Source organism: Perca flavescens, chromosome 22, assembly GCF_004354835.1.
Source record: "Perca flavescens isolate YP-PL-M2 chromosome 22, PFLA_1.0, whole genome shotgun sequence".
Classification (NCBI taxonomy): domain Eukaryota; kingdom Metazoa; phylum Chordata; class Actinopteri; order Perciformes; family Percidae; genus Perca; species Perca flavescens.
Genome location: NC_041352.1, coordinates 10992625 through 11017604, shown reverse-complemented (window position 1 = coordinate 11017604; position 24980 = coordinate 10992625). Strand labels below are relative to the sequence as shown.

The following is a 24980-nucleotide window of genomic DNA, read 5'->3' as shown; positions in this document are numbered from 1 at the left end:
TCACCTGATCAAAACACAAGAAAATAAAAGTTACAAACAGCAGAGTGAGTCATTCAATTATCGTCTGGAAACGGCGACAGAATGTCCCTTTAAAGTCCTTTAGGACTGGTCCACGAGGTGTCAAAGTTTGGCACAATGTCATGTCTCTCTCTTTCTCTTTATCTCTACTATACACTGAAATGTGCTATAGCCATGGCGGCTCTTGTCAGACGGACCAGTTTTTATGCACAAGTGATGATAAGAAACCACTGAAAGTTGACATGGTGAAACATATCAGCTCCCCAAAAGGAAAAGACAACCCTTTCCAAAGACAGGGAGTGTGCTTTAAACATACACGTATATTCTTTAGGCAGTGAAAAAGCACTTTTGTTGACAGGAACTTGGGAGCGATGCTGTTCTACCAATCTGATGGTCTGGCATCCTTGAACTGCTCTTGACATTGGACTTTGTCTACAACAAAATTCATTTGATGGAGAGAGAAAAACACAAACACTGTGGGGTTTCCTCTGCGGCTTGGAAAAGGGCAAAACAAAGGTGTCCACTGACATCCATCATGGCGATGTCTCTTTCCTGCTTCTTGTGTTTGCATTTCACTTATTTTTGTTGCTTTTTTCTTGTTTCAGTCAGTAGTCAGTCATGGAAAAAAAATCAGATTCATCAATCAATCAATCAATCATAGTCATATTTTCACAAGTGGCCACATCAAAAACATGTGTAATATACACACTTTATCACTTTTGAACTGTACACAGAAAATAAAAATGATTTTGTGAAAGTGAAAATTTACAAAAGTACAAATTAAAAAAAAAGAAAGATGTAAAAGAATAATGACAAAAGAAGAAGTCTATTGAAGCTGAAATTCCTTGAAAACAAATTCAGAAGCCTCCGTAGGCGGCAAGGCCATCGCAACAAAAATGCGGCAAATAAAAGCAGTGCTACGTTTGTCACTTGGGTGAAATGGTAAACTTCTATTTCTTGCCTTGTGCTTGATGTCCTTTCATCTTTTTCTGTGCTTTTATTCCTCCTGACCTCCTTAAGAACCCTCATGCCATCTTTTGTCTCTCCTCTTGTCCTCTCTTTCTTCAACAAAAGGTCAGGCCACTTCCTGCTCTTACAGAGTAAGAGCTCACCCTGATCTGCTCCCCATTATTTCTTGATCCCATCTCTCTCCTCTTCTCTAGCTCTCTGCGTACTCTCTCTGCCTGCTCATTTTCTCTCTTTCGTTGGGAGTCCCGCCCACTCCTCTCCCACCCCTTCAAACATACTTCATCATATCTACTCCCCCCTTATCCACTCACCGATGCAATGGAGCTGACTTTGAAGAAATAAAGTGGTCTGGAAATAAAATGAAAAATGTCCGCATGCACATGCACAGTCTCTCTTTGTCACTCGACCTGACCTCATTTCTTAACCCCATCTAGCTCTGTCTTCCCCCTTATTTTAGAGAACACAAATGTCCTGCCATTGGCTACAATATCCAACATGCCGCTTGCTGTTACCTTGTGTTAATCTGCTGTTGATCGCTAGCAAAAATAATCCCTTTCACACACGCACACACAGACTCTCTCTGCCCCCCCCATCATAGTCTAACTAGACCCAGGAGTCGGGCGAGGCCGGGTAGTGGCTGGTCTCGTAGTTCAGTTCGCTGTATGGCCGAGAGGCCGAGTAGAAGTCTACGTAGTTGCCGGTGGATTTGAGGCCCAGATGCATGCGCAGGTCCTCCCGCGGGTCTCGAGGCGGTCCGGAGGAGCTCGGAGGCTGCTGGGGTTGGGCCTGAGGCTGGGCCTGAGCCTGGACCTGCGGCTGTGGCTGGGATGGAGGAGGTGGGGGTCCCTGGTCCTCGTAGTAGACATCACTGAAGCTCCGGCTCTGGCTGTGAGGTGGAGGCTGCGGCGGCTGAGGCTGGGGGAAGGAAGGAGGGGGAGGATAGGGGTCGTAGTCTTTTAGCACCGCTGCTGATGGGCTGTCCTGCAGGGGCTGGGGGGGCACGATGCAGGGCTGCGCTGAAGCCTGGTAAGAGGGGGTGGTGGAAGTGGCGGAGAAGTGGTAGGTGGGGGTTAGATGCAGCAAGCAAGAATGGAGAGTCGTCAGGGAGGGAATTAAAGGGAAAGAGATGGAGAGGAGAGCAGGGAGAGGCGGATAGAGAGTGAGCACATGGGGGAGACAGTTTTAAAAAGGCAGACAGTACAGGTAAAAACACTCAGGAATCAATTGGGAAGTCTCATGCTGACAGTTCTGTACTCTACATGCAGGTAATGAAGGGGGCAATTTATCTCAAACACTAACTCTCACAGGCTAGTTGTTTCTGTGTAGTATGAAAACATGTTTAAAAAAACTTTGCTCAGACACCCATTTTAGTTATTTAGGAGAGTTTAACTGCCAGTGGTAAAACCAAAGTTTTGTATCCAAACAAAGGACTTATACAGTAATTATGTATTTAATACATATAATAACCTGTTACCCCTCCCTATTCACCAGCAGAATCATTTAACAGAAGCAATAATTAGCACAATTAGCCGAGGTAATGATTTCAACGGCAGTCGGGTGTGGTTTCAGGTTGTAGTGGTTTGACGCTATATCTCCATGCACACTCTGCCAGTGCGTCTCTTATCACAGTGAGACACCTTTTGTGTGCATGTGTGTGAGCCTCTTCCATCCTGCTGCCATCTCTCCTAATAACCACCCTGTCATGACAGCATATGCCAATTTAGGAGAGCCCTGACGACACGCATGCACTGCTAAAACCTGCTGTGCTTGTGTGTGACTGTGTGCACATATAAACGTGCAAGTGTGTAGTACATTTATAGACTCCTATTACTCACCTGGTTTTGCTTGATGTCATCACTGGAGGTCAGGTAAGAGTTTCGGAACAACGTAGATGTCCCACAGGATACTTGAACTGGATGGATGGAAGATAGAAAGGATCGAGAAAGACAACACCTTTATGTAAATATATGATAAAGATGATTAGCACCACTTCTTCTGCTAACAATAATAATACAAATAATAATAATAATAATAATAATAATAATAATAATAATAATAATAATAATAATAATAATTCAAAGACAGACAAAATTGTGGGAAACTCCACAATTGGCTTAGTGAAAAATCAGCAAATTAGAGCCCAAATCTTCCTGCAGTTTGTCTAAAAGTCTGGCAATTAGTCTGTCTCTCGTGACCTCACATGAACATTGTGAGAGGAAAACAAAAAAAGAATAGGAAAGAGACCAATTAGACAGAGAAACACTGACAATGGAAGAGAGAGAGAGAGAGAGAGAGGAAGAGAAATAAACAAATAGACAGAGGAGAGATAGTAAGAAAGGTCTTTACTTTCAGAGACTTGCACGGTCAAGTTCCTTCATACATCTCTGATTTGATACAGCTACATACCCCCACCCGTAGTCTGAGATCATTAGGTCAGATGCTATTAGTTGTTCCCCGCACTAATTTTAAAACTAGAGGAGATTGGTCATTCCAAGCAGTGGCTCCTAGGCTGTGGAATGACTTGCCTCTCCCGCTACGTTGTGTGGATTCTGTCGAATCTTTTAAAAAGCAGCTGAAGACTCTGCTGTTCAAACAGGCTTTTACTTAGTCGAGGGGTTTTTATGGTTGTTTCTTATGTTTTCTATTTGTATTTCAATATGCTTGTATTGTGACTTCTTGTGTTGTATTGCATTTTATTGTGAAGCACTTTGTGATTTTTATCTGTGAAAGGTGCTTTACAAATAAACTTGACTTACTTACTTACTTACTTACTTATTTACTTACTTACTAAAGCAGAGAGAGAAAGATACTGGAAAGAAAGACTGGCAAAGATAGTGAAAAATCAAAGTGTGTGAGTAAGAGAAGAAAAATAGTGTGAGGTCAAAAAAAAAAGACAGATAACGGGAGAACGCAAGAGGAGAAATGGGGAATGAAAATAGAAGAGAAAAAAAGATAAAGAGGGGGATAAAATAGAATCATTTAATTCTTCTCTGTCTCTCCATCACACACACACACACACACACACACACGCACCTGCCATGCCGTCTTTTCGGGATGTGTGCTCTCCTTTGTTGCTATGGAAACCAGCGTTGGTTGCTGTGGAATCGTAGTCCATCTTGCGTTCCTTCAGACTCATCATCTCTCTGGGGGAGGCTGGAGCGCTCGCTAAACACACACACACACACACACACACACACACACACACACACACACACACACACACACACACACACACACACACACACACACACACACACACACACACACACACACACAAATAATGAGCAATAAACCCTGAACAGCATGTACCTTCACATTCTGCGTGCTGCATTTGTGTGAGAGTGTGTGTCTTGGTATTTCAAGGTGCACAGTCATTATTCATGATTTAGCTTGTCAGCATAAAGGGTCACCTCCAGCATGTTAAAGGACATCTGGGAATTCACACACGCACGCGCACGCACGCACGCACGCACGCACGCACGCACGCACGCCAGTTTTTGGACACATTATTTGAATATCAAATTTCAATCTGGTACATGTTTTATCCATTCAGACAACGTATTTCTTTTTTTCTTTATGTGTTTAAAGGTCAGGTGAAATATCTAGATCTGAAACTGGCAAGCGACACATTAACAGCTGGAAAACAGAGACAGCAGCAGTTAGCTCAACTCTGCTCGTGGCACACTACGCAACAGTACACTGGACATCGTACCATCACAAAGACAGGCCTTACTCTTTTTCACAAATACTATCCTATTGGAATTTCAAAGCTATTTTAAGTCTTCAAACCTCACAATTCTTCTATGTCTCTCACTTTCTCAAGTTTTGGACTGGATCTATTTTACACACATGAATGCATCACCGCACACATGCCTGTGTGCACCCATACATGGTGAGGACAGACCCAGCACACATAATACATGCAATGTCTTTTCCCCTCTTTCTCAGACACACACACACACTCATCATGTCACAATGTAATCCCCTTATAGCCTACTTGAAATGCTTACTCAGTCCCAGTTATCTTGACACATTGATTTGCCAAAATCCTGCCTACCTGTGTGTCAGTCCCTTCAGCCTGCTTAGCTAAACATTCCTGTAACAACCCACCGTACATACAGTACATCTACAGTATATATAATCCATACCCTCAGACGTGAAGCACATTCTAAAATTAAGCTCTTTGTAATTGTTCAACCTAACTTTGAGAATTGCAGACGACTGTCGGACTGTAGCTACTGGAGAGAAACACATGCATCAATACTCAATACAGCATGTGTGTGTGAACACACACACACAGTTAATGGAGCGCACCAGAAGGCACGCCAAAAATCTGTATAAAAAAAGCCTTTGTTCTCTTTGGCTGTTCTCCTATACATAGATAATAGCGAGGCAAAACAAATGTGACTATCCAGAGAGAAAATAAAGGCTTTTCAAGTGATTTTTGGAGTGCCTTAGAATCTCACTTTATCTCTTTGAATACTTACGAACTAACTTTTTTAGCCAACCTTTCAATATTTGACAATAAAAGGAAAAGGGCATTTTAACCTCTTTAACTGTTCCCCAGCTTTTCCTGCATTTTACCGATATAATGTTTTATATGCACACACACAAATCTATAATACTAGAGATTACTTGGCTGTGGTGAATGAAATTAAAGACATTTAGGAAATGCAAGAGAACAGGGGAGACAGGAGCTACATGCTTTTATAATGTTTTGACACTTTTGATATTTAATTTTTAGCATTTGTCACCCCCGCAGCAGATTCCATTAAGGTGGATGCTCAGACCTGTCACAGACACCCCCAGAGACAGTGCCATCACTACTGGTTACGGTTACCGTGGGGACCTGGCTTGTAACTGCTGCATATGAGAGGCTGGGAGCCTCGTTCTATCAGCACAAAAAACAGCAGGACCCTGTGGGGGCCATGATGGATGCAAAGGTCTCTCTCCCCCTTTGTTTCTCCCTCTGTCTCTCTGTCATCCTCTGCAGCATGCAACCTATCCTATTCCTCTCCTATCTCTTTCACAGTTTCACCACTCTCTCCTTACACTAACTCTTTCACTCCTCCTCTCCCAGTGTGCCTGCACGCCATCATTACTCCTTCAGCTTTGATCCATCTCTAAGGGGCCGGATTTCTGTCTGGAGCATATGCAGAGAGGAGATACAGATGTGTGTGTGTGTGTGTGTGTGTGTGTGTGTGTGTGTGTGTGCACGCACTGAGGCAGTCTGTAAGTGAGAGATCAGAGGGAGAGGTGAGAAGAAAGTAGGATTACCGCAAAGAGGAGGCGGAGGAGAAGAATGAAACGGATGAACGAGAAGGGGCGGACGACTGGAAAGGCAAAGGGGGACGAGAGTAGTGCAGAGAGGGGAGGAGCAGCAAAGAAGATGACAGTCATTTCCATCCATCCCTCCACACCTCCTTCACTATACTACAGACATCTACAAATTCCTCTACGCACTATGATCTCAAAACTCCTTATTTTTAATATCGCTGGCCAAAGTCAAATCCTCACCCTTCACTTCCTCCTCACTGCATTAACCATCCCTCAATCCCTAATTCTTCTTGCCTCCTTGCTTTTTCTCTTTATCTCCCTCTCTGTTTATCTCATCCCTCCCTCTTTCTCTGTCTCCTCTCATAAACACACACACACACACACACACACACACACACACACTTTTTCTCCCCCTCTCTCACTCCCTCCGTCTTTCTCTCTGTTAGCTGGGTCCTTGAAGACCTCTCTAAGCCGGGAGGAAGGAAAAAAGTACTTTTCTGCCTCATCAGCTTGCTAAGCCCGGTGTGGAGAAAGCACAGCTAAAGGCTCTTCTACTACTGATGCTAACAGCCAATGCTAATGTGCCCTTTACGAAGCATGAAGGCCAATGGGCTCAAGCTAAAGGCTAACGATAATCATGCTTTACAGCATGAAAGCCTGAGGGGTAGCGAGCACTGACGCTAACAGCTATTTAGCCCCGATGTAAAGACCTATCGACTGGTAAATGTTGATGCTACAGGCTAATGCTTAAATTATAGCATATTAGAATCCAGTACCTTCTGGTTGTACTCATGTCCCACATTCATGTACATCAACATAGTTAGTTGTATGCTTGCACTTTTTGTTAGACTAAATTCCTTCCCTAACTAGGGGGATATTTTGTCTCAAGGGTAAGATGAGAACAAGAATTTCTAACTGCACCAAATCTAGAATAAAGTAAAACCTTAAATTCAATTTGAATATCTGCTGTTGTTACAAACTACCACAACTTGTTGGCTATCATTTCTATTAATGTTCAGTTTAAACAAACTAAATATAAAGAAATAATAATAACATTTAATTTATTTATCTCAGCTAATTGCCTGGTGGAGCTTCTACACATATGAATAATGTAATATCGTAATGCTTTAATACCTACCGTGCCACATATACCCAAAATGCTGACAGAAGAAGTGAAACTAAATCAAAAGAGAACACACAATAAAAAACATCCACCCGCCTTCTCGTGCTTCAAGCCTTGAACCATATCTATAGCAATGACAAGACCTTGAAACGCTAAAGCAGGCAGCTGATTGGCTGTTAGAAAACACCAGGCATGGAAACTGCCTTTGACTACTTTTCTGTTTGAGTAGAATGAGCTCTAGTCTAATTTCCTCCTACATTTTTGGGGTAATGACAGTCCACTATCTGTCCCTTTATAACCAACTTTTGCACCTGAACTTCTCAAGACCCCAGTGATCTTGATGAGCAAGATGTCTGCCCATGTGAGATTTCACAAGCCTAAATCTAACTCTAAAGTTAAATAAACACCTTTAGGCGAATCTTTGCAAAAATGTCCTTAGTTGTAAGGTCTTAAACTGAAACTGGTTGTTAAGAGAGCCTTGGTACAAAAAGGAAACACACACACACACACACACACACACACACACACACACACACACACACACACACACACACAATCTCTGTATTGTAAGTGTTCCTTACCAGAGCGGTTATTTGGGGACGTCCTGACAGGGGAGACGGAGGGAGTTCGTGAGGATGAGTAGGGCCTCTGTCTGTCTCTCTCTATCGTTGAGGCAGAGCCCACAAAGTGATACTGGGAGTAGCCATCCTGCAACACAAACACAAAAACAGAGAAGAAATGAGTTACCATTTGTGGTAACTGCACAAACACAAAATCCAATATTCAGTCGGTAAAGTGTTTATTCTTTTGTTTTTACAGTACAAAACATTACAAAGATGTGTACAAAAGGGGTCTCCAGTCACATAGTCACTTCCCTTTTAAATATTTCAAACAAATACTTATCTGTGACATCTGTATTTTTTATGAGAGCGATGGCTTATTTTATATGGCAAGCATGTGTGTTTTTTTTTTTTTTTAAGATTATTTTTTTGGGCATTTCAGGCCTTTATTTCCATAGAACTGATGAAGAAATGAAAGGGGAGAGAGAGTGGGAATGACATGCAGCAAAGGTCCGCAGGTCGGAGTCTAACCCGTGGCTGCTGCGTCGAGGGGTAAACCTCTATACATGTGCACCTGCTCTACCAACTGAGCTAACCGGGCCACACGCATGTGTGTGTTTTATTACTTATACTTAATCAGTGATCCCAACCTTATATTAGGTGAGATAAAGACTTTTTCTAGACATTTTAGGAATATAAATATTTGAACTCACCCATCTATCTCTTTCTAGTTTAAAACACTCCTGGGCTAAAGAAATACAAACAATGGTAACACTTTATAATAAAGGTATATGAATTGTCATGACTTCATGCATGAAAAAGCATGAATTCATTCCTGTAGTCCTTCATGAGCTATCAGTAATGTACAAGGATTGATAGTATCTCATGCATGACTTAATGCAGGAACAATATGTTAAATAATGCATCAATTAAGATATTTCAATCATCATGAGCAGCATTACTGTTTTAGTGCCTTATGTTGTTGTGAATAAAGCAACTATAAAATGCATCTGCAGTATACTGTATTTTGTGTCAATGTAGTTACCATCATACTATCATTTTGCCAACCCACTTCTTTAATTCTTAATACTCTTAATGTTATGCCACCATTAATCATATCTTATTTATCAATGTTAATGATGGACCAGGTCAGCACTTTATTGGAAGGGCCACAAACATGATGAAGTAATGAAGAAGTAATGTTTAGTTAACCATGATTAAAACACTACAATCCTCTTAAGAATATATGTACACTGCTGTGACTGGTCAGTTTTTTGAAAAAGACATGAACATCATTAATAAATCAGAAATCATAGTGATTGAAATACCTTAATTGATGCATTATTTAATGTATTGTTCCTGCATTAAGTCAGGCATGAGATACTTTTAATCCTTGTACATTACTGATAGTTCATGAAGTTCTACATGAATGAATTAATGCTTTTTCATGCATGAAGACATGCATGAAATCATGATAATTCATATACCATTATTATAAAGTGTTATTATAAATTTCAAACTATCTCAAAGATAGAGCCAGTTTGGTAAGTGTGCACTATAGGAAGTAGAGCTACAACACTGATTCCATTTCGATGAATCACAGAACTATATTTGCAGTGAGGGGTTTAGAGATAAAGCCGTCCATGTAGCAAGCAGAAGAGCTGTTTAAAGTCAGAGTTTTAGGCACAATTGGTAGCCAAGTCTGATTTATGATACACAATTTTGTACATATGAAATGATGAAATATTTGAAATGTGGTGGACACAAAGCACCAATGGATCAGAAAGGATCACACTAACGGTAAAAAAAGTAAAAAGGAAAACGTTTGTCCTCTGCACATTTCACAAAATTCAAAAATCAACATCTCTTTGAGAGAATTTGATTTCTTGAGTTTACCGGCCAGTAGAGGGCGAGTGGACTAAAGGACACTGACAAACACACAACACCCACACGTGCACATACAACAGTTTACACACTGCAAATTAACACACTTGCATCAATGAGCTTAGTGAATATCCCACTGTCCTTGAAAAAAAAAATATTAATACAACTAACAACTCCACAAGCATAATTACTGCCAAAGCCTTTTTTAATAAAAATGGATTGGGAGAGTCAACAACAATCACAGAGCTGGAACCAAATTCAAATTAACATTCAGATAATTGGGTACCTCTGAAAGCAAAAGCACAAGGGCCATGACAAAAGATAATGCAGACGTGTTCCATCATAGCTTTGCTGTCTGGGCGCCTTGCCTCAGCTGTGGGACAACTGGTTTGGATGTGGTGACTGTGAGTACATGGGAGAGGTGAATCACTTCAATGCAGTTAGACTGGAGAGGAAGAGACAGAGGGGAGGAGAATGAGACGACTGAAAGATGGAGGAGATAAGGCAGAAAGAGGGGGAGGAGGGACAGACAGGGTGAGAAAGACAAAATATGACAGAAAGTAATAAGAGGAAGGAGGAGGAGGGATAGGCAGGGACAGTAATGACAAGGAGAGTAAAGGTAGCAAGAGGAGGAGAGAGGTAACGAGAGGGAGCGGCGCAGATGGGAGGCGGAGAGACAGCCAGAAACAGGGAGAGAAGTGGGCTAGACTGAGACCGCAGTCCCTTGTCCTCCCCTGACTCCTATTTCCTAGGACTAATGAAAAAAGGAAAGCTGGATCCTCTGCCACACAGTAGTTCAAAGTAGCACACTTCAAGCTTCCACCATTCCCTCCTTTCCACTTCATCTATTTATCCACCACTCCTTCGGTCTTCTCACTCACTTTGTTTTACATTCTCTCTCTCCCCCCGTCCCCCCCCAACACAGCTCATTATAAACCATGTAACCTCATTATGGAGCACTGGGTTCGCTGTGCAATTGGACACTGTCAAACTGTCAATTCAAACGACCACAGTCAATGAATATTGAATGATGAATGTATTTTGCAATGAGTGATGTGTGCACTCTACTGTCTATGAATGTGGCTCACAAGCAACTTGAGTAATAGTTCAACTTCACAATAATTAAGCTTGCCAGAATGACTATAATCGGAGAAAAGCGTATAGAAGAGAATATTTAAAAATGTATTAAAATTCCGTCATAGATTGCCATATATTTCACAGTTTTTCTCTCCACATAAATTATTGAACTTTATGCTCGTACAGTTTCTTTCCTTCCTTCTCTCTTAGGTAAATTTAAGGTTGGAAAAATTCCCAAATGTCTGACACTTTATATTCTGTATCAGCTTGTTCCAGCTCTTCATTGATTTCATGATGTTTACAGTGTGCAATTGTCAAACCCATAAATGCCCATAATTCAGCATGACAAACTTGGTAACTGAGCAATCCACTTCAGTTTAAAATAAAATTCTGTGGGTTTGAACAATGATTGGTTGCACAGCATTAGTTTGGGATTAGTCTGGCCCACCAGCCAGTCCGAGAGATTTAATGTTTTCAATAAATATTAAATCAACATCAAACTTTCATATGGGACCAAATCAGACAGTGGCTAGTTTTTTGCATCATTTTGCACCACATCCAAGGTGTACTGTGTCAGAGTGTACTGTGAAACCTTACATTGTAAGCTAATACAGTATGTCCCCACACACATAGACTCAGCTCCCACCTGCTCTCTCTGATTCTCACCTATTTGCCTCATCTTACCTGTTTTTCCTTCTCTTTACACCCAACTCTTCTTCCTCTCTCACCCCTCTCTAACAATCTCTAAACCTCATTTCAGCCCCTACTGTAAAAATGAGAGTAAAAATGGGAGAAAAAAAGAGAACATGTTGCTAGGCAACCATTTTGTCTGTTGCTTTCACCATCACTGAATGGTTAGTTGAAGGTCGTGGGACTGCGAGGTAAAAAGCGATTACGGCCCCAACAAATGAGGTGTGTGTGTGTGTGTGTGTCTGGCGGCGCTCATGCCAGACAGCAATTATGTTAAAAATTGTAAAAGGTTACATATGATGAGTGGTGGCTCCCTTCTGGGACTTGTCCATCACTGAACATTGTCATTTTTTTTCAGTCTTTCAATCCGTTTCTCTTTCTCTCACACTCATTTCACACTCAGATTTACAGTAGCGCTTCACTCACATGTGACCCATCTATCTTCACTGGAATGATGTGCCTCTGACCTTTGCATTCTTTTTTTTGGTTGCTTGTGGTTCTGCGGATTTAGGAATTGACCTTTATTATATTGTTGCACTTGTTATAAATGGGCCAAAACACTGTAAGAGTGTGCTGCAGCTCTAAAAAAATACTGTTTTTAGCCATTTCACTGAGACAGGCTATCTCCACACACCCCCATCTCCCCTCTCACTGTCTGATACAGGTGAACATAAGAGCGAAACCAGGCTAAACACGGAGGCAGCTTCTGAGGCTTGAGTTTGGTTTGATGTCGACTGAAGTTTTTCAAACGCTCATCTTTTTCTGGCTGGCTTTTCCTATTTACGCTATATGGCAGTGGATTATGGATTAATTTTAACTGCCTCTACACAAAGAGCAGCTCATCATTTTATTCTTACAACAAATCTTTGAAAGCACTTTGTGTTTGAGCTACAAATGCTAAAAATGTAAGAATTAATACCAGCAGGCTCAGAATCAAATTGAACAATCACATTTAAATGTGAAACTGTGCAAACTAAATAAAGAAAACACACACACACACACACACACACACACACATATATATATATATATATATACACACACATACAGTACAGGCCAAAAGTTTGGACACACCTTCTCATTCAATATATTTCCGTTATTTTCATGACTATTTACATTGTAGATTCTCACTGAAGGCATCAAAACTATGAATGAACACAGAATTATGTACTTAACAAAAAAGTGTGAAATAACTTAAAACGTCTTATATTTTAGATTCCTCAAAGTAGCCACCCTTTGCTCTGATTACTGCTTTGCACACTCTTGGCATTCTCTTGATGAGCTTCAAGAGGTAGTCACCTGAAATGGTTTTCCAACAGGAAAGAAAAGGAGTTCCCAGAGACGTTTAGCACTTGTTGGCCCTTTTGCCTTCACTCTGCGGTCCAGCTCACCCCAAACCATCTTGATTGGGTTCAGGTCCGGTGACTGTGGAGGCCAGGTCATCTGGCGCAGCACTCCATCACTCTCCTTCTTGGTCAAATAGCCCTTACACAGCCTGGAGGTGTGTTTGGGGTCATTGTCCTGTTGAAAAATAAATGATGGTCCAACTAAACGCAAACCGGTTGGGATGGCATGTCGCTGCAGGATGCTGTGGTAGCCATGCTGGTTAAGTATGCCTTCAATTTTGAATAAATCCCCAACAGTGTCACCAGCAAAGCACCCCCACACCATCACACCTCCTCCTCCATGCTTCATGGTGGGAACCAAGCATGTAGAATCCATCCGTTCACCTTTTCTGCGTCGCACAAAGACACGGCGGTTGGAACCAAAGATCTCAAATTTGGACTCATCAGACCAAAGCACAGATTTCCACTGGTCTAATGTCCATTCCTTGTGTTTCTTGGCCCAAACAAATCTCTTCTGCTTGTTGCCTCTCCTTAGCAGTGGTTTCCTAGCAGCTACTTGAACATGAAGGCCTGATTTGCGCAGTCTCCTCTTAACAGTTGTTCTTTTTTTTCTTTTTTTTTTTATGATTTATTTATACTTTTTCAGTTACAAAACAGTGGGAAACATAGATATAACAACAACAAAAAATTAACAGTAATCAGATATACCAAGGTCCCACTAAAAAAAAACAAAAACAAACAAAGATAAAAACAAAAACAAAAAATTATGCGTGCAATACAATCCTACATAAAGTTAACCCAATTATATATTTACATTTATACAGACAGTACAGAAGTAGTATCATCTTAGTTGGTGATTGGTGGTGATTGGTGAGCTTGGGGTCAGAGGATGGGGTGCAAAATCAAATACAAAGAGCAGGGTCAAGCTGGAGAGTTTGGACATGTTCACGAAGGGGTTGCCAAAGCTTGACAAAAATAGTGCTAGGTCGACAAAGAGAGTACCTAATTTTCTCCAGTTTCATGAAAAAAAGAACATCTCTAACCCAGCGGGAGTGAGATGGAGGGTGGGGGCTCTTCCAATTCAGTAGAATTAACCGTCTACTCAAAAGAGTTAAAAAAGCTACAAAGTCTGAGAAATAAGAAGGCAAAGAATGGCCAGGCTGGAAAACCCCAAATAAACCAATAATGGGACAAAGTGGTATTTCCGCAGTGGTTATGGCTGACAATGAGTCAAAAATTTGCCTCCAAAAGGAAGACATGGCAGGGCAGGACCAGAACATGTGAATTAAAGTGGCTGAACCAGAATGACACCGGTCACACTCCGGGTCAATAGAGGGGTTAATGCGAGCTAATCTGGTTTTGGACCAGTGTGCTCTATGAACCACCTTGCACTGTATAAGTCTATGACGTGCACAAAGAGAGGAGGAGTAAACCCTGTTCAAGACAGCTTTCCATGTCTCCTCATTGATGTCAGTACTGATGTCTTGAGACCAGATAGTGCGTATGTTATCAGAGGAAAATTGCAAATTAACAATTATATTCACTAATTTACAAATTGACCCTTTACTACAAGGATCCACACTCAGAATGGTGTCCAAATCTGAAAGAGGGGGGGCATTTGGAAAGTTAACCATTTTTTTACGTATAATGTCTCGAATTTGTAAATATCTGAAAAAATGGCTTTTGGGAATATTAAATTGGGAGGTCAACTGAACAAAAGAGGCAAAAACACCATCAATATAAAGGTCTGCAATAGAAACCAATCCAAGATCTCTCCAGGATGCATATGCACAATCCAAAGTGGAGGGGTGAAACGAAGGGTTGGAATGTATTGGGGATAACAAGGGGGTATTATGAAGACCAAAGTGCCGCAAAAATTGGGTCCAGATTTTAAGACTATTATATTATATTATAGATTATATTATTTGAATATTTGATCCGGGACATTGTATATGGAAGGCATAGAAGAGCAGCCAAGGAGGAGGACGTACACGATGCGTTCTCAATGTGAAGCCAGGATGGGGAATTGACAGAGTTGCTTGAATGGAACCAGTAAAGGGTGGAGCGTATATTCGTTGCCCAATAGTACATTAAAAAATTCGGATGAGCCAGGCCACCCAATTGTTTTGTCTTCTGCAGACTGCCTTTCCTGATCTTAGGAGTTTTATTATTCCAGAGAAACTTAGAAATAGAGCTATCAAGTGTAACAAAAAAGGACTTTGGGATAAAAATAGGAATGCATTGAAATAAATATAAACATTTAGGCACACTCATCTTAATACAATTAACTCTACCAATCAAGGATATAGGAAGGAGAGACCAACGATTAAAATCCTGTGCCAGATGATTAAGCAATGGGACAAAATTGTGATCAAATAGATCTGAAAAGCTTTTGGTCACGTTTATGCCCAAATATCTAAAACTCTGTAAAGAATTTTTGAAAGGCAGGAATGCTAATGGATAAACCAAAGCAGACTCATTGATGGGCATTAATTCACTTTTGTTCAGATTTAATTTATAGCCTGAAATTAGACCGAAATCTTTTATCAAATTCAGCACTACAGGAATGGAGGTGCCAGGGTCGGACACATATAACAGAAGATCATCCGCATATAAGAATAGCTTATGTGTCAGCCCTCCCCTTTGTATGCCAGCCATCACGCTAGATCTTAGAGCAATTGCCAAAGGCTCAATAGCTATAGCAAACAGCAGGGGGGAAAGTGGGCATCCTTGTCTAGTCCCACGACCAAGGGAGAAATACTCAGAGTAGTTATTGTTTGTTTGTACACAGGCCAAGGGAGACATGTATAAGAGCCTGATCCAAGCTATAAATTGGTCAGGAAAACCAAATTTCCTCAGTGTGTAAAACAAATAGTGCCACTCGACTCTATCAAACGCCTTCTCAGCATCCATGGAAATAACTAACTCTGGAGATTCATTCAAAGAAGAGGAGTACAGAATGTTCAAAAGGCGTCTAATATTATGAAAAGAGTGCCTATTTTTGATAAACCCTGTTTGGTCTGGAGAAATGATGGTCGGAAGTACTGTCTCCAGGCGCCTCGCAAGGACTTTAGCCAATAATTTCACATTGAACAAAGTAAGGAGATGGGACGATCATTACTACACTGAGAAGGATCTTTATCTTTCTTGAGAATAAGAGAAATAATAGCCTGCCGTAAAGAGTGAGGGAGGATACCTGAGCTGTAAGACTCATTAAACATATTCAGCAAAAGAGGTGATAATTTGTCAGAGAATGTCTTTAAAAATTCTGCAGGAAAGCCATCAGGCCCCGGGCATTTACCATTCTGCATTAGACTAAGAGAAGCCTTAACTTCATCTAAAGTAAGAGGGGCTGCTAAATTTGAGGAAATATCAGGATCAATGCAAGGCATATTTAGGGAACTGAAAAAATTATCGAATTGAGCCTCTTCAGATATGTTTTCCGAGTATATAAGGAAGCGTAGAAGTTTCTGAACTCGTCATTAATAGTAAGTGGATGAACTGAATACCCGTTTGAGGTAGAGATTTGAGTAATGAGGTTTGAGGCAGCAGACTGACGCAACTGATGGGTAAGCAATTTACTCGATTTATCACCGAATTCATAATAATTGCAACGAGTCTTATGCAGAGCTTCAGTTGCCTCATTTGTAGCAAGTAGATCAAACTCTGTCTTTGCCGTGAGAAGCTTAACAAAGAGATCGGAGCTTGGAGAGTTAGCATAGTTTGACTGCAGGACTGTCAAAGTATTAAAAGATTAGCTCTCCTTTCATTCATCACCTTTCTTTTGTAAGCTGAATATGAAATAATTTCTCCCCTTAAATAAGCCTTACACGCCTCCCAAATTGTCTTAGCTGAAATGTCCAGAGTAGTATTTGTAGAAATAAAAAGGTCGATCCGATCGTTGATAACCGGTATAAAATCAGAATCTTTGAGCAATAAGGAGTTAAAACGGCAAGGAGACCGCGACATTGAAAGGATAACAGAAATAACAGAAATAACTGTATTGTATATACATGAGCTAGCCAGTGGAAGCAATTTGTTATCAACCAGAAAATAGTCAATGCGGGAGAAAAAAGAAAACTGTTTGGTGTTGGAATTAAAAAAGCGCCACAAATCAGAAACCCCATATTGCTCCATAAATAACTGAATAATCTTGCTGGATTTAGACTGCGCACAGGGCCTAGAAGAAGAGCGATCTAAAAAAGGGTCTAAACAGCAGTTAAGATCCCCACCCAGAATCAGTTGGTTGGAATGCAAATCAGGGAGGGAAAACAAGACTTTTTTGAAAAAGGCCTCATCATCCCAATTAGGACCATACACATTGGCCAAAATCAAGCAAACTCCATTGATCTGCCCTCTAATAATAATAAAATGCCAATTGGGGTCTGAGATGACCTCAGAGACAGAAAAGGGAACAGATTTATGAATAAGAATAGCAACCCCTCGAGACTTACTCTGAAAACCAGAATGGTAGAGCTGGCCCACCCATGCCTTTCTAATTCTTAGATGATCTGCAGGTGTGTTTCTTGAATAAAGGCTATGCTAGTGTTCAAATGTTTCAAATAATTAAGAACTTTATTTCGCTTCACCGGAGAATTCAGACCCTTAACGTTCCAACTGACGAATTTCAGTGCACCACGAGGTGCCGCCTTATTACTCATCACAGACATGGGTAATTAATACTATGAACATAACCAGATTTCTGAGCCCCCACCCATAAGCCACCCAGCCACCAACACGTTGCTTGTAGCATATGAGGATATAAAGTAGCGTAATAATGATTGCACACGAATCGACGAAAGGTAAAAAGAAAAAAACAACAAAAAAAAACAAAAAAAAAACAATAACAATAGAACCACCCACCCACCCTTACACTAGCTGCCAACAAAACCAGCAACTGGAACCACTTTACCATGACAGGTAAGTTTCCTAACTCCTAGTCCTCCCAGACATGATATGTAACCTCAATAATATTTGTCAAAAAATTACTGACAGACTTAGACTCCAAAACAAATCTAATGAATAAAATCCAAGTAGTGATAATAATAATAGTAATAATAATAATAATAATAAATTATATATATATATATATATATATATATATATATATATATATATATATATAAAAAAAAAAAAACTGGGCAAAAGAGCAGTAAAATCGGGTGCCCCAATTGAGAACTAGATTTAAAGATCAAACAGAAGGGTCGTTGGGGCGAACATGTTAACAAAGTAATACCAGACCCTCAACTTTATGAAATTTTAGCAAACAGTCCCATATTAAATTCACTAGGCAACAGCACAAGAAAAAAAAAGGAGGAGTGCTCACAGTATAATAATCTGCTTATCTCGGGTCAGACCATTCAAAAACACATCACTAAACTATATGCCCAAGATAATACTGTAAATAGAACGAGATTGAAAGAACAAACAGACAAATCTTCAAATTTAGTAAGTTTGGGGAATAGAGAAAATAAATAAATAAATAAATAAATAAAAAAGCTTTGTCAAATTTGGCTAACAGGCAAGGTACAAGTCCAAACTGTCTCAATAGCCTCGGTTGTCCCCGATATTAAAAGAGAAAAAACAATACATAATAACAATAATTCAAGACTGTTGATTGTGGATAGTAGAATGCAGACCATCAAACTTACTATGAGTCCAAGCTCTGGATGAAGTTGTTGGCTTCCAAAACAGAAGCCAGCCATTTCTTCTCACTGCTTGGAAGCGTGATTCGCAGTCTAGCAGGTTAGAGAAGCGCAGGTTTGAGACCGCGTTTGTACAGTGACGACATCACCTCTTTGTATTCGGCGCGAAGCTTCAGGACCTCAGGGCAGTAATCCTCAAAGATACGGATCTTATGTCCTTCATATAGCAGCTCACCCTTTTTGCGAGATTCAGGAATGACCAAGTCTTTCACTTGAAAGCGATGAAATCGCAGAATGACAGGTTGCGGTCTCTGCCCTGGCGCTGGTTACGCCAGCTGTGCAAGGCTACAATGAGCTCTGTCCAACTCAGGTGGCGAGGTTAACACCTGAGATCCAAGGACATCCACCAGGAGCTGGGTGAAGAATGTAGTCGGACACGGCCCCTCGATTGACTCTGGTAAGCCCAGAATTCGAATATTTTGACGCCGGCTGTGGCTCTCAAGATCTGAGACTTTAGCCTTGAGCCACTCATTATCCTTCTGGAGCCTCGAGCACGTAGCTTTGACTTGCTCAAGCTGTTGACTAATTTCCGTAGTTCCACACTCGAGATTACCGATGCGAAGATCATGATCTGCCACAGTAGACTGAATGTTATCTAGCTTGGTTGACAAGCTTTCGAAAGAAGCTTTCGAAAGAAGCTTTGAAGTCCGCGGCGATCGAGGCTCTGAGATCGTCATGTAAAGCACTGATCTCGGCTAGCGTAATGCTAGCACCCGGTGTAGATGCGCCTTCTCGGTCTTTATCAGCCTGTTTGCCCTTTCCTTTGGACATTGCACAAGTGATTGAAGTCACGAAACCGTTAAACAAATGCTGTCAGATGCCAACAAAAATGCTGAGGTTTAAATGAAAAAACGCTGAAAAGTTTTGGGAGCGAGCTGCGCACACGTCTACTCCTCAGGCGCCATAACCGGAAACCCCTTAACAGTTGTTCTAGAGATGTGTCTGCTGCTAGAACTCTGTGTGGCATTCATCTGGTCTCTAATCTGAGCTGCTGTTAACTTGCGATTTCTGAGGCTGGTGACTCGGATGAACTTATCCTAAGCAGCAGAGGTGACTCTTGGTCTTCTTTTCCTGGGGCGGTCCTCATGTGAGCCAGTTTCGTTGTAGGGCTTGATGGTTTTTGCGACTGCACTTAGGGACACATTCAGAGTTTTCGCAATTTTCCGGACTGACTGACCTTCATTTGTTAAAGTAATGATGGCCACTCGTTTCTCTTTACTTAGCTGATTGGTTCTTGCCATAATATGAATTCTAACAGTTGTCCAATAGGGCTGTCGGCTGTGTATCAACCTGACTTCTGCACAACACAACTGATGGTCCCAACCCCATTAATAAGGGAAAAAATTCCACTAATTAACCCTGACAAAGCACACCTGTGAAGTGAAAACCATTTCAGGTGACTACCTCATGAAGCTCATTGAGAGAACACCAAGGGTTTGCAGCGCTATCAAAAAAGCAAAGGGTGGCTACTTTGAGAAATCTAAAATATAAGACATGTTTTCAGTTATTTCACACTTTTTTGTTAAGTACATAATTCCATATGTGTTCATTCATAGTTTTGATGCCTTTAGTGAGAATCTACAATGTAAATAAAATCATGAAAATAAAGAAAACGCATTGAATGAGAAGGTGTGCCCAAACTTTTGGCCTGTACTGTATATAAACACAAGCATATGTAAAATACTTTCAATAAAAGTATTTGTTATGACTCACTTGGAGCACCTATTTAATAATGCTTGTTTTTGTTACAATCAGATGATTGTACTTTAACAGCTTTACCTTTGTAAGTAAAAAATGTGGTCGCACATTTCTTTCAAATGTATTCATTTTATTTACAGGAACATACAAGCATTTTGAGCATTTTGTGTGCGATGATCCTGCGAAGGACTAGGCTGTGCAATCAATGACCTCACACATACACGTCACACACAAATATCTCAATTACTCATATCACACAAACACACCCACATGCTGAATTACACATCCCTGGAACATATTGTAAATCTGTCACATGTGTGACAAACGCAGCAATCTCTCTGACCCTGAACCCCATCTGTCATACGTGTGTGTGTACAATGTATGTTTTTGTGATGTGTGTGTGTGTGTGTGTGGAGTGATGTATGTGTGTGATATGAGGATGATATGTGTGCATGCGTGTGTGTGTGTGTGTGTGTGTGTGTGTGTGTGTGTATGTCTGTGTGTGAGAGAGAGAGAGAGCTTCTGATTAAATCCGCAAGCTAGATCATTTCTCAAGAAACTGAAACTATGCATTGAACAGGGATATTACAAAGTGTAAATGTGTAAATATTTGGTCCTTCTGGTCCTATTAAGAATAGGTTTATTTACAAAGTGACCGTGTTTCAAGACCTTGTTTTCTCTAGAAATCCCCTGACGAAAAGAACTGCACATTTGTTGTGTACTTAAAAGATGACCTGTGGCTTCCCTCCAATGATTTGTAGATGACAGATACGCACGCACACACGCACACACACACACACACACACACACACACACACACACACACACACACACACACACACACACACACACACACACACACACACACACACACACATACACTATCAATGAAGAAACATCCTGTCAAATAATCCAAATAAAAAGTAGAGTTTTACTGCACTCTGGAGACTATTATACATGATTTATCCTAAAGGCAAGGCTAGTGTTGCTACAAACAGATTTGGTCTTTGATTTATTAATGAATCCTGCACCACTGATCTTTCAAGTCATCTCAGATGCTATTTTCATACTGAGTTACTGTTTATTTATGGGCCCTCAACGTTTTACTGCGTTCAAAAACTGCTGGGCAGGCCAGCCCCCTGTTCTGTTGCAATTCTCTTTTCTTTCTACCTCTCTCTCTCTCTCAGCCCAGACTGCTCCCATTGCACTGCTGTAGGAAGTGATTAACTCTTCTTACTGCAGTTTGACAAAAGCACACATTTTCAAAGACACACCACAAACACACACACATACACACACAAACAGGCATGTGTACCCACGCCCATAACTTCCACACAGTTGGAGAGTATGTTTCAAAATGCTCTCATTACTTCAAGACTTCAAAGCAAACAACTCTTTGCCAACACAGCTCAAACTGACTCATTATTGACCCAACACTTTTTCTCTTTTCAACACACAAGCATGCTTATTTTAGAACTTCAATAAAGTTCAAGAATTCATCTCACTTTCTTTCATCACTTCACTCTTGCTTTCTCCTCTTTTGCCGCTCTCTCTTTCTTCCCCTTCTCTTTTGCTCACAAACATTTTGCAGAGACATCCAACTCCACTCTTGTCTATGCTAATCCATGTTTGGATTGGAGGCTAACAGGCTTTATGCTGCACCTAACACCCATGACCTAATGCGTCATGCAGGGATACTAGCAGTTACGTATTATTATTGCGAGCTCTGGACTTGTGTGATAAAGTCATAGTGTGGATCTTCTATGGCAACAATTTCCACAGTTATAAAATTAGGCTGGTTTGTCACTAACTAGGCTGTGTTCATGAAATTAAGTAAAGTAGAAAATAGTAAGGTATGGCATCTATCAGCTTTTAAAAGGAAGTTTTAGATTGAGTGTATAGCATAATGCAGCAGCTTTACTAACTGAATTGCTTAAAAAGTGTGAGGATGAGAAATTAAACAGTTTGTGCTGCATTTAATAAAAGTTGTTCAAGATAACAGCAACAATTTAACTGGATTACAAGATAGTGATTGTTTGAAGATTATGATGAAGTACAGGTTGATGAAACTGGAGATGTTACAACAGGACAGACTGCCGATATTGTCTTTCAATTTAGGGATGATGGATGCATTTGTTTTTGCTGTTGTGGAGTGGAAAAGTAGTATCTTTCAGTTATCTTTCTCTTTAATTTTTGCATCATATCGGATCAAATGAGACAGATGCAAAACAAATTTAGTTGGTCAAAATCTGCAGCCATCAATCTTACAGTGGGCAAGTTGTTTCCTTCCTTTAATATCTGTCTTTATGAAATCATAGTCTGGCAAACAAAGCCTCTCGAGGCAAATACATATGTGTTGGGTAAAAAAAATCAAATAAATATATATATATATATATATATATATATATATATATATATATATATATATATATATATATAAAATAATATAATATAGGTTTACAAAGTGAAAAAGCCCAAAGTCCCCCCCAAAGGGACTTACCATCTCCTACAGAAAACACTGTTCACAAACTGCTCCAAACAGCTCTATTGTAGTCCAGCATTTACTTCTGTGACGAACACTCGTCACTTTGTAACACACGTTATAATGCTCGCCTAGCTGCTAGCATGGCATGCTCCCTCATACTCAAGGGGGTAAGCTTCGCTTCAGAACTTGAGCCATCATGGCGCCATTTTGTTTCTAACTGTCCATCACCTCCTGTTAGCATTCCGCTGACCGCCATTATTTGTTTACGTCACTTGACTGAGAATAACTTTACATCCGAAGCGTTTAAAAACTCGATTTGTCCATTGTTTAGTTCTAAAGAAACACAACAACGTATAAAAGGCTCCATTACCTTGTACCTCACGTTATGGCTCCGTAGCAGACGTTTTTGTAAAAATAGGCTAAAGATTGTGTCATAACCAAGTGACTTAATGTCGCATAGTAGAGGAGTTACCGTGTAGTACAAAAGAAGCTCACAGGCAGTTTGGACTTACATTAGCTGTTTAGGTTTAATTACTAATGTTAACTAGCATGTTAGTGATCAGTAATTAGCCTGTGTCTATGTTATCTCCTTACATATACCTACACTCTCCGTATCTGTAAGATTGGGAATGATTGAGATTTCCCTTGGCACAGCAACCAGAAGACTTACAACTTTCAGACACGTTGCTCACGTCACATTCTCTCAGTTGGAGGCTGCGCAGTAAAGCTGGCCATCACCGGAAAAGTGCTTCTAATAGCCTTCACTGGTCTCCGTCCAGAGCAACGGGGTCTATTGGTCCATTATATATATGTCAATGCTCATACTCTGCAACTGACTAGCTAGCAGTGCTTACCTAGGTACTGCGCACATGCGACTCCGAACAAAGATGGAACAGAAGTGAGATGCCTCACTCGGTAGCTAAAACAGAGAGCTCAACACACAGGGTGAGGAAGTAAAAATGTGTTACATGCTACAAAGATTTAAAAAGAAACTAAAAAGTAGGATGATTAACAAAAATAATAGCGCGGCATGAATGGTAATGTGTATATGAATGGGAATGTATTTTGTTTTGTTTATTGTTTTACTTCTGCACATATGTGTGATAATATGTATATAAAATACAGAAATAAAAAAAAATTGATAATATCCTGAGGGACCTAAGAACAAAATAAGAATTAAATACAATGCAAAAAAGGTAGGTGTAATAAGCAAATGCTGCAACCTACACCTTTTCGATCAGTATTGATTATAAACGAGTTAAGATGACAATGCATGAACTAAGGTGACACTTTTTTTACCATTTATGTTATGTAAGTGATGTTGTGTATTTATGTGATTGATTGACGGATTCAAATAAACTAAACTAAAAGAGGAGCTGCAGCAATGTGCAGTACAACAAAAATATGGTGTTTTTTGAAAATGAAACCACATAAACCTATTCTGGTACAACCTCTAAATACAATTATGAACCTGAAAATGAGCATAATATGAGCACTTTAAAAGATATTTCTTTATACAAGTTTTTAAAGAATGACAGCTCACTCTTGTTGTTGTTTCAGGTTGATTGTTAAGAGGTTTGACAACCTCTTTGAAGTGCCACACAAGATGAAATGACATGTTGAAGTGAATCATGTTGTAGTTCTCAAATAATCTCTCTTGGTGTTCTGTTGAATGTCTTCCAACAAAGTCTGAATATGGGAAAATACTAAATAATATAAATATCTGTCCCAAAACCCAAATAAATAAAATGGACCCTTCATTATACAGCATAATGCAATGAAATACAACACTTCCACAAATTAGGGCTGCAGAAGGTGGTCAACTACAACTGCTCATACTAAGCATCGATAAGGGGTCATCTGTCACAAGGCTGTATCATTGCTTAGCATTAGATTATACATGTGAATACACAATTGTTCACACATGAATACCTACATACTCACAAATAAATCAATAAATCAGCTTCATTGTTCTTCTTTTTTCTCTCCACACAGAGATGAAAGACCACATTCAAAGCCACCTCCCCTGAATGTGTTACTTACTGTAATAGTTCTACATATCTCACTGAAACTTGTTGATTATGCTTCTGAAGTCAGATAACCTTGGTGGCAGATATTAACTCAACAACACTCATTACTGACAAGTGA

The 24980-nt window shown here is 40.2% G+C and overlaps 1 protein-coding gene across 1 annotated transcript in view; it reads right to left on the bottom strand.

The window, feature by feature from the left end:
• Positions 1-1590: 1590 nt before the first annotated feature.
• The window catches only part of ctnnd2a (catenin (cadherin-associated protein), delta 2a), a 251489-nt gene continuing 228099 nt past the window's right edge, over positions 1591-24980 (bottom strand). Inside the window, exons 22-25 of the mRNA XM_028569226.1 lie at positions 7969-8095; positions 4021-4152; positions 2823-2899; positions 1591-2010 (exon numbers count right to left, since the gene is read on the bottom strand). Coding sequence (XP_028425027.1) covers positions 1591-2010; positions 2823-2899; positions 4021-4152; positions 7969-8095 — 756 coding nt within the window. The remainder of the gene's footprint in view (positions 2011-2822; positions 2900-4020; positions 4153-7968; positions 8096-24980) is intronic.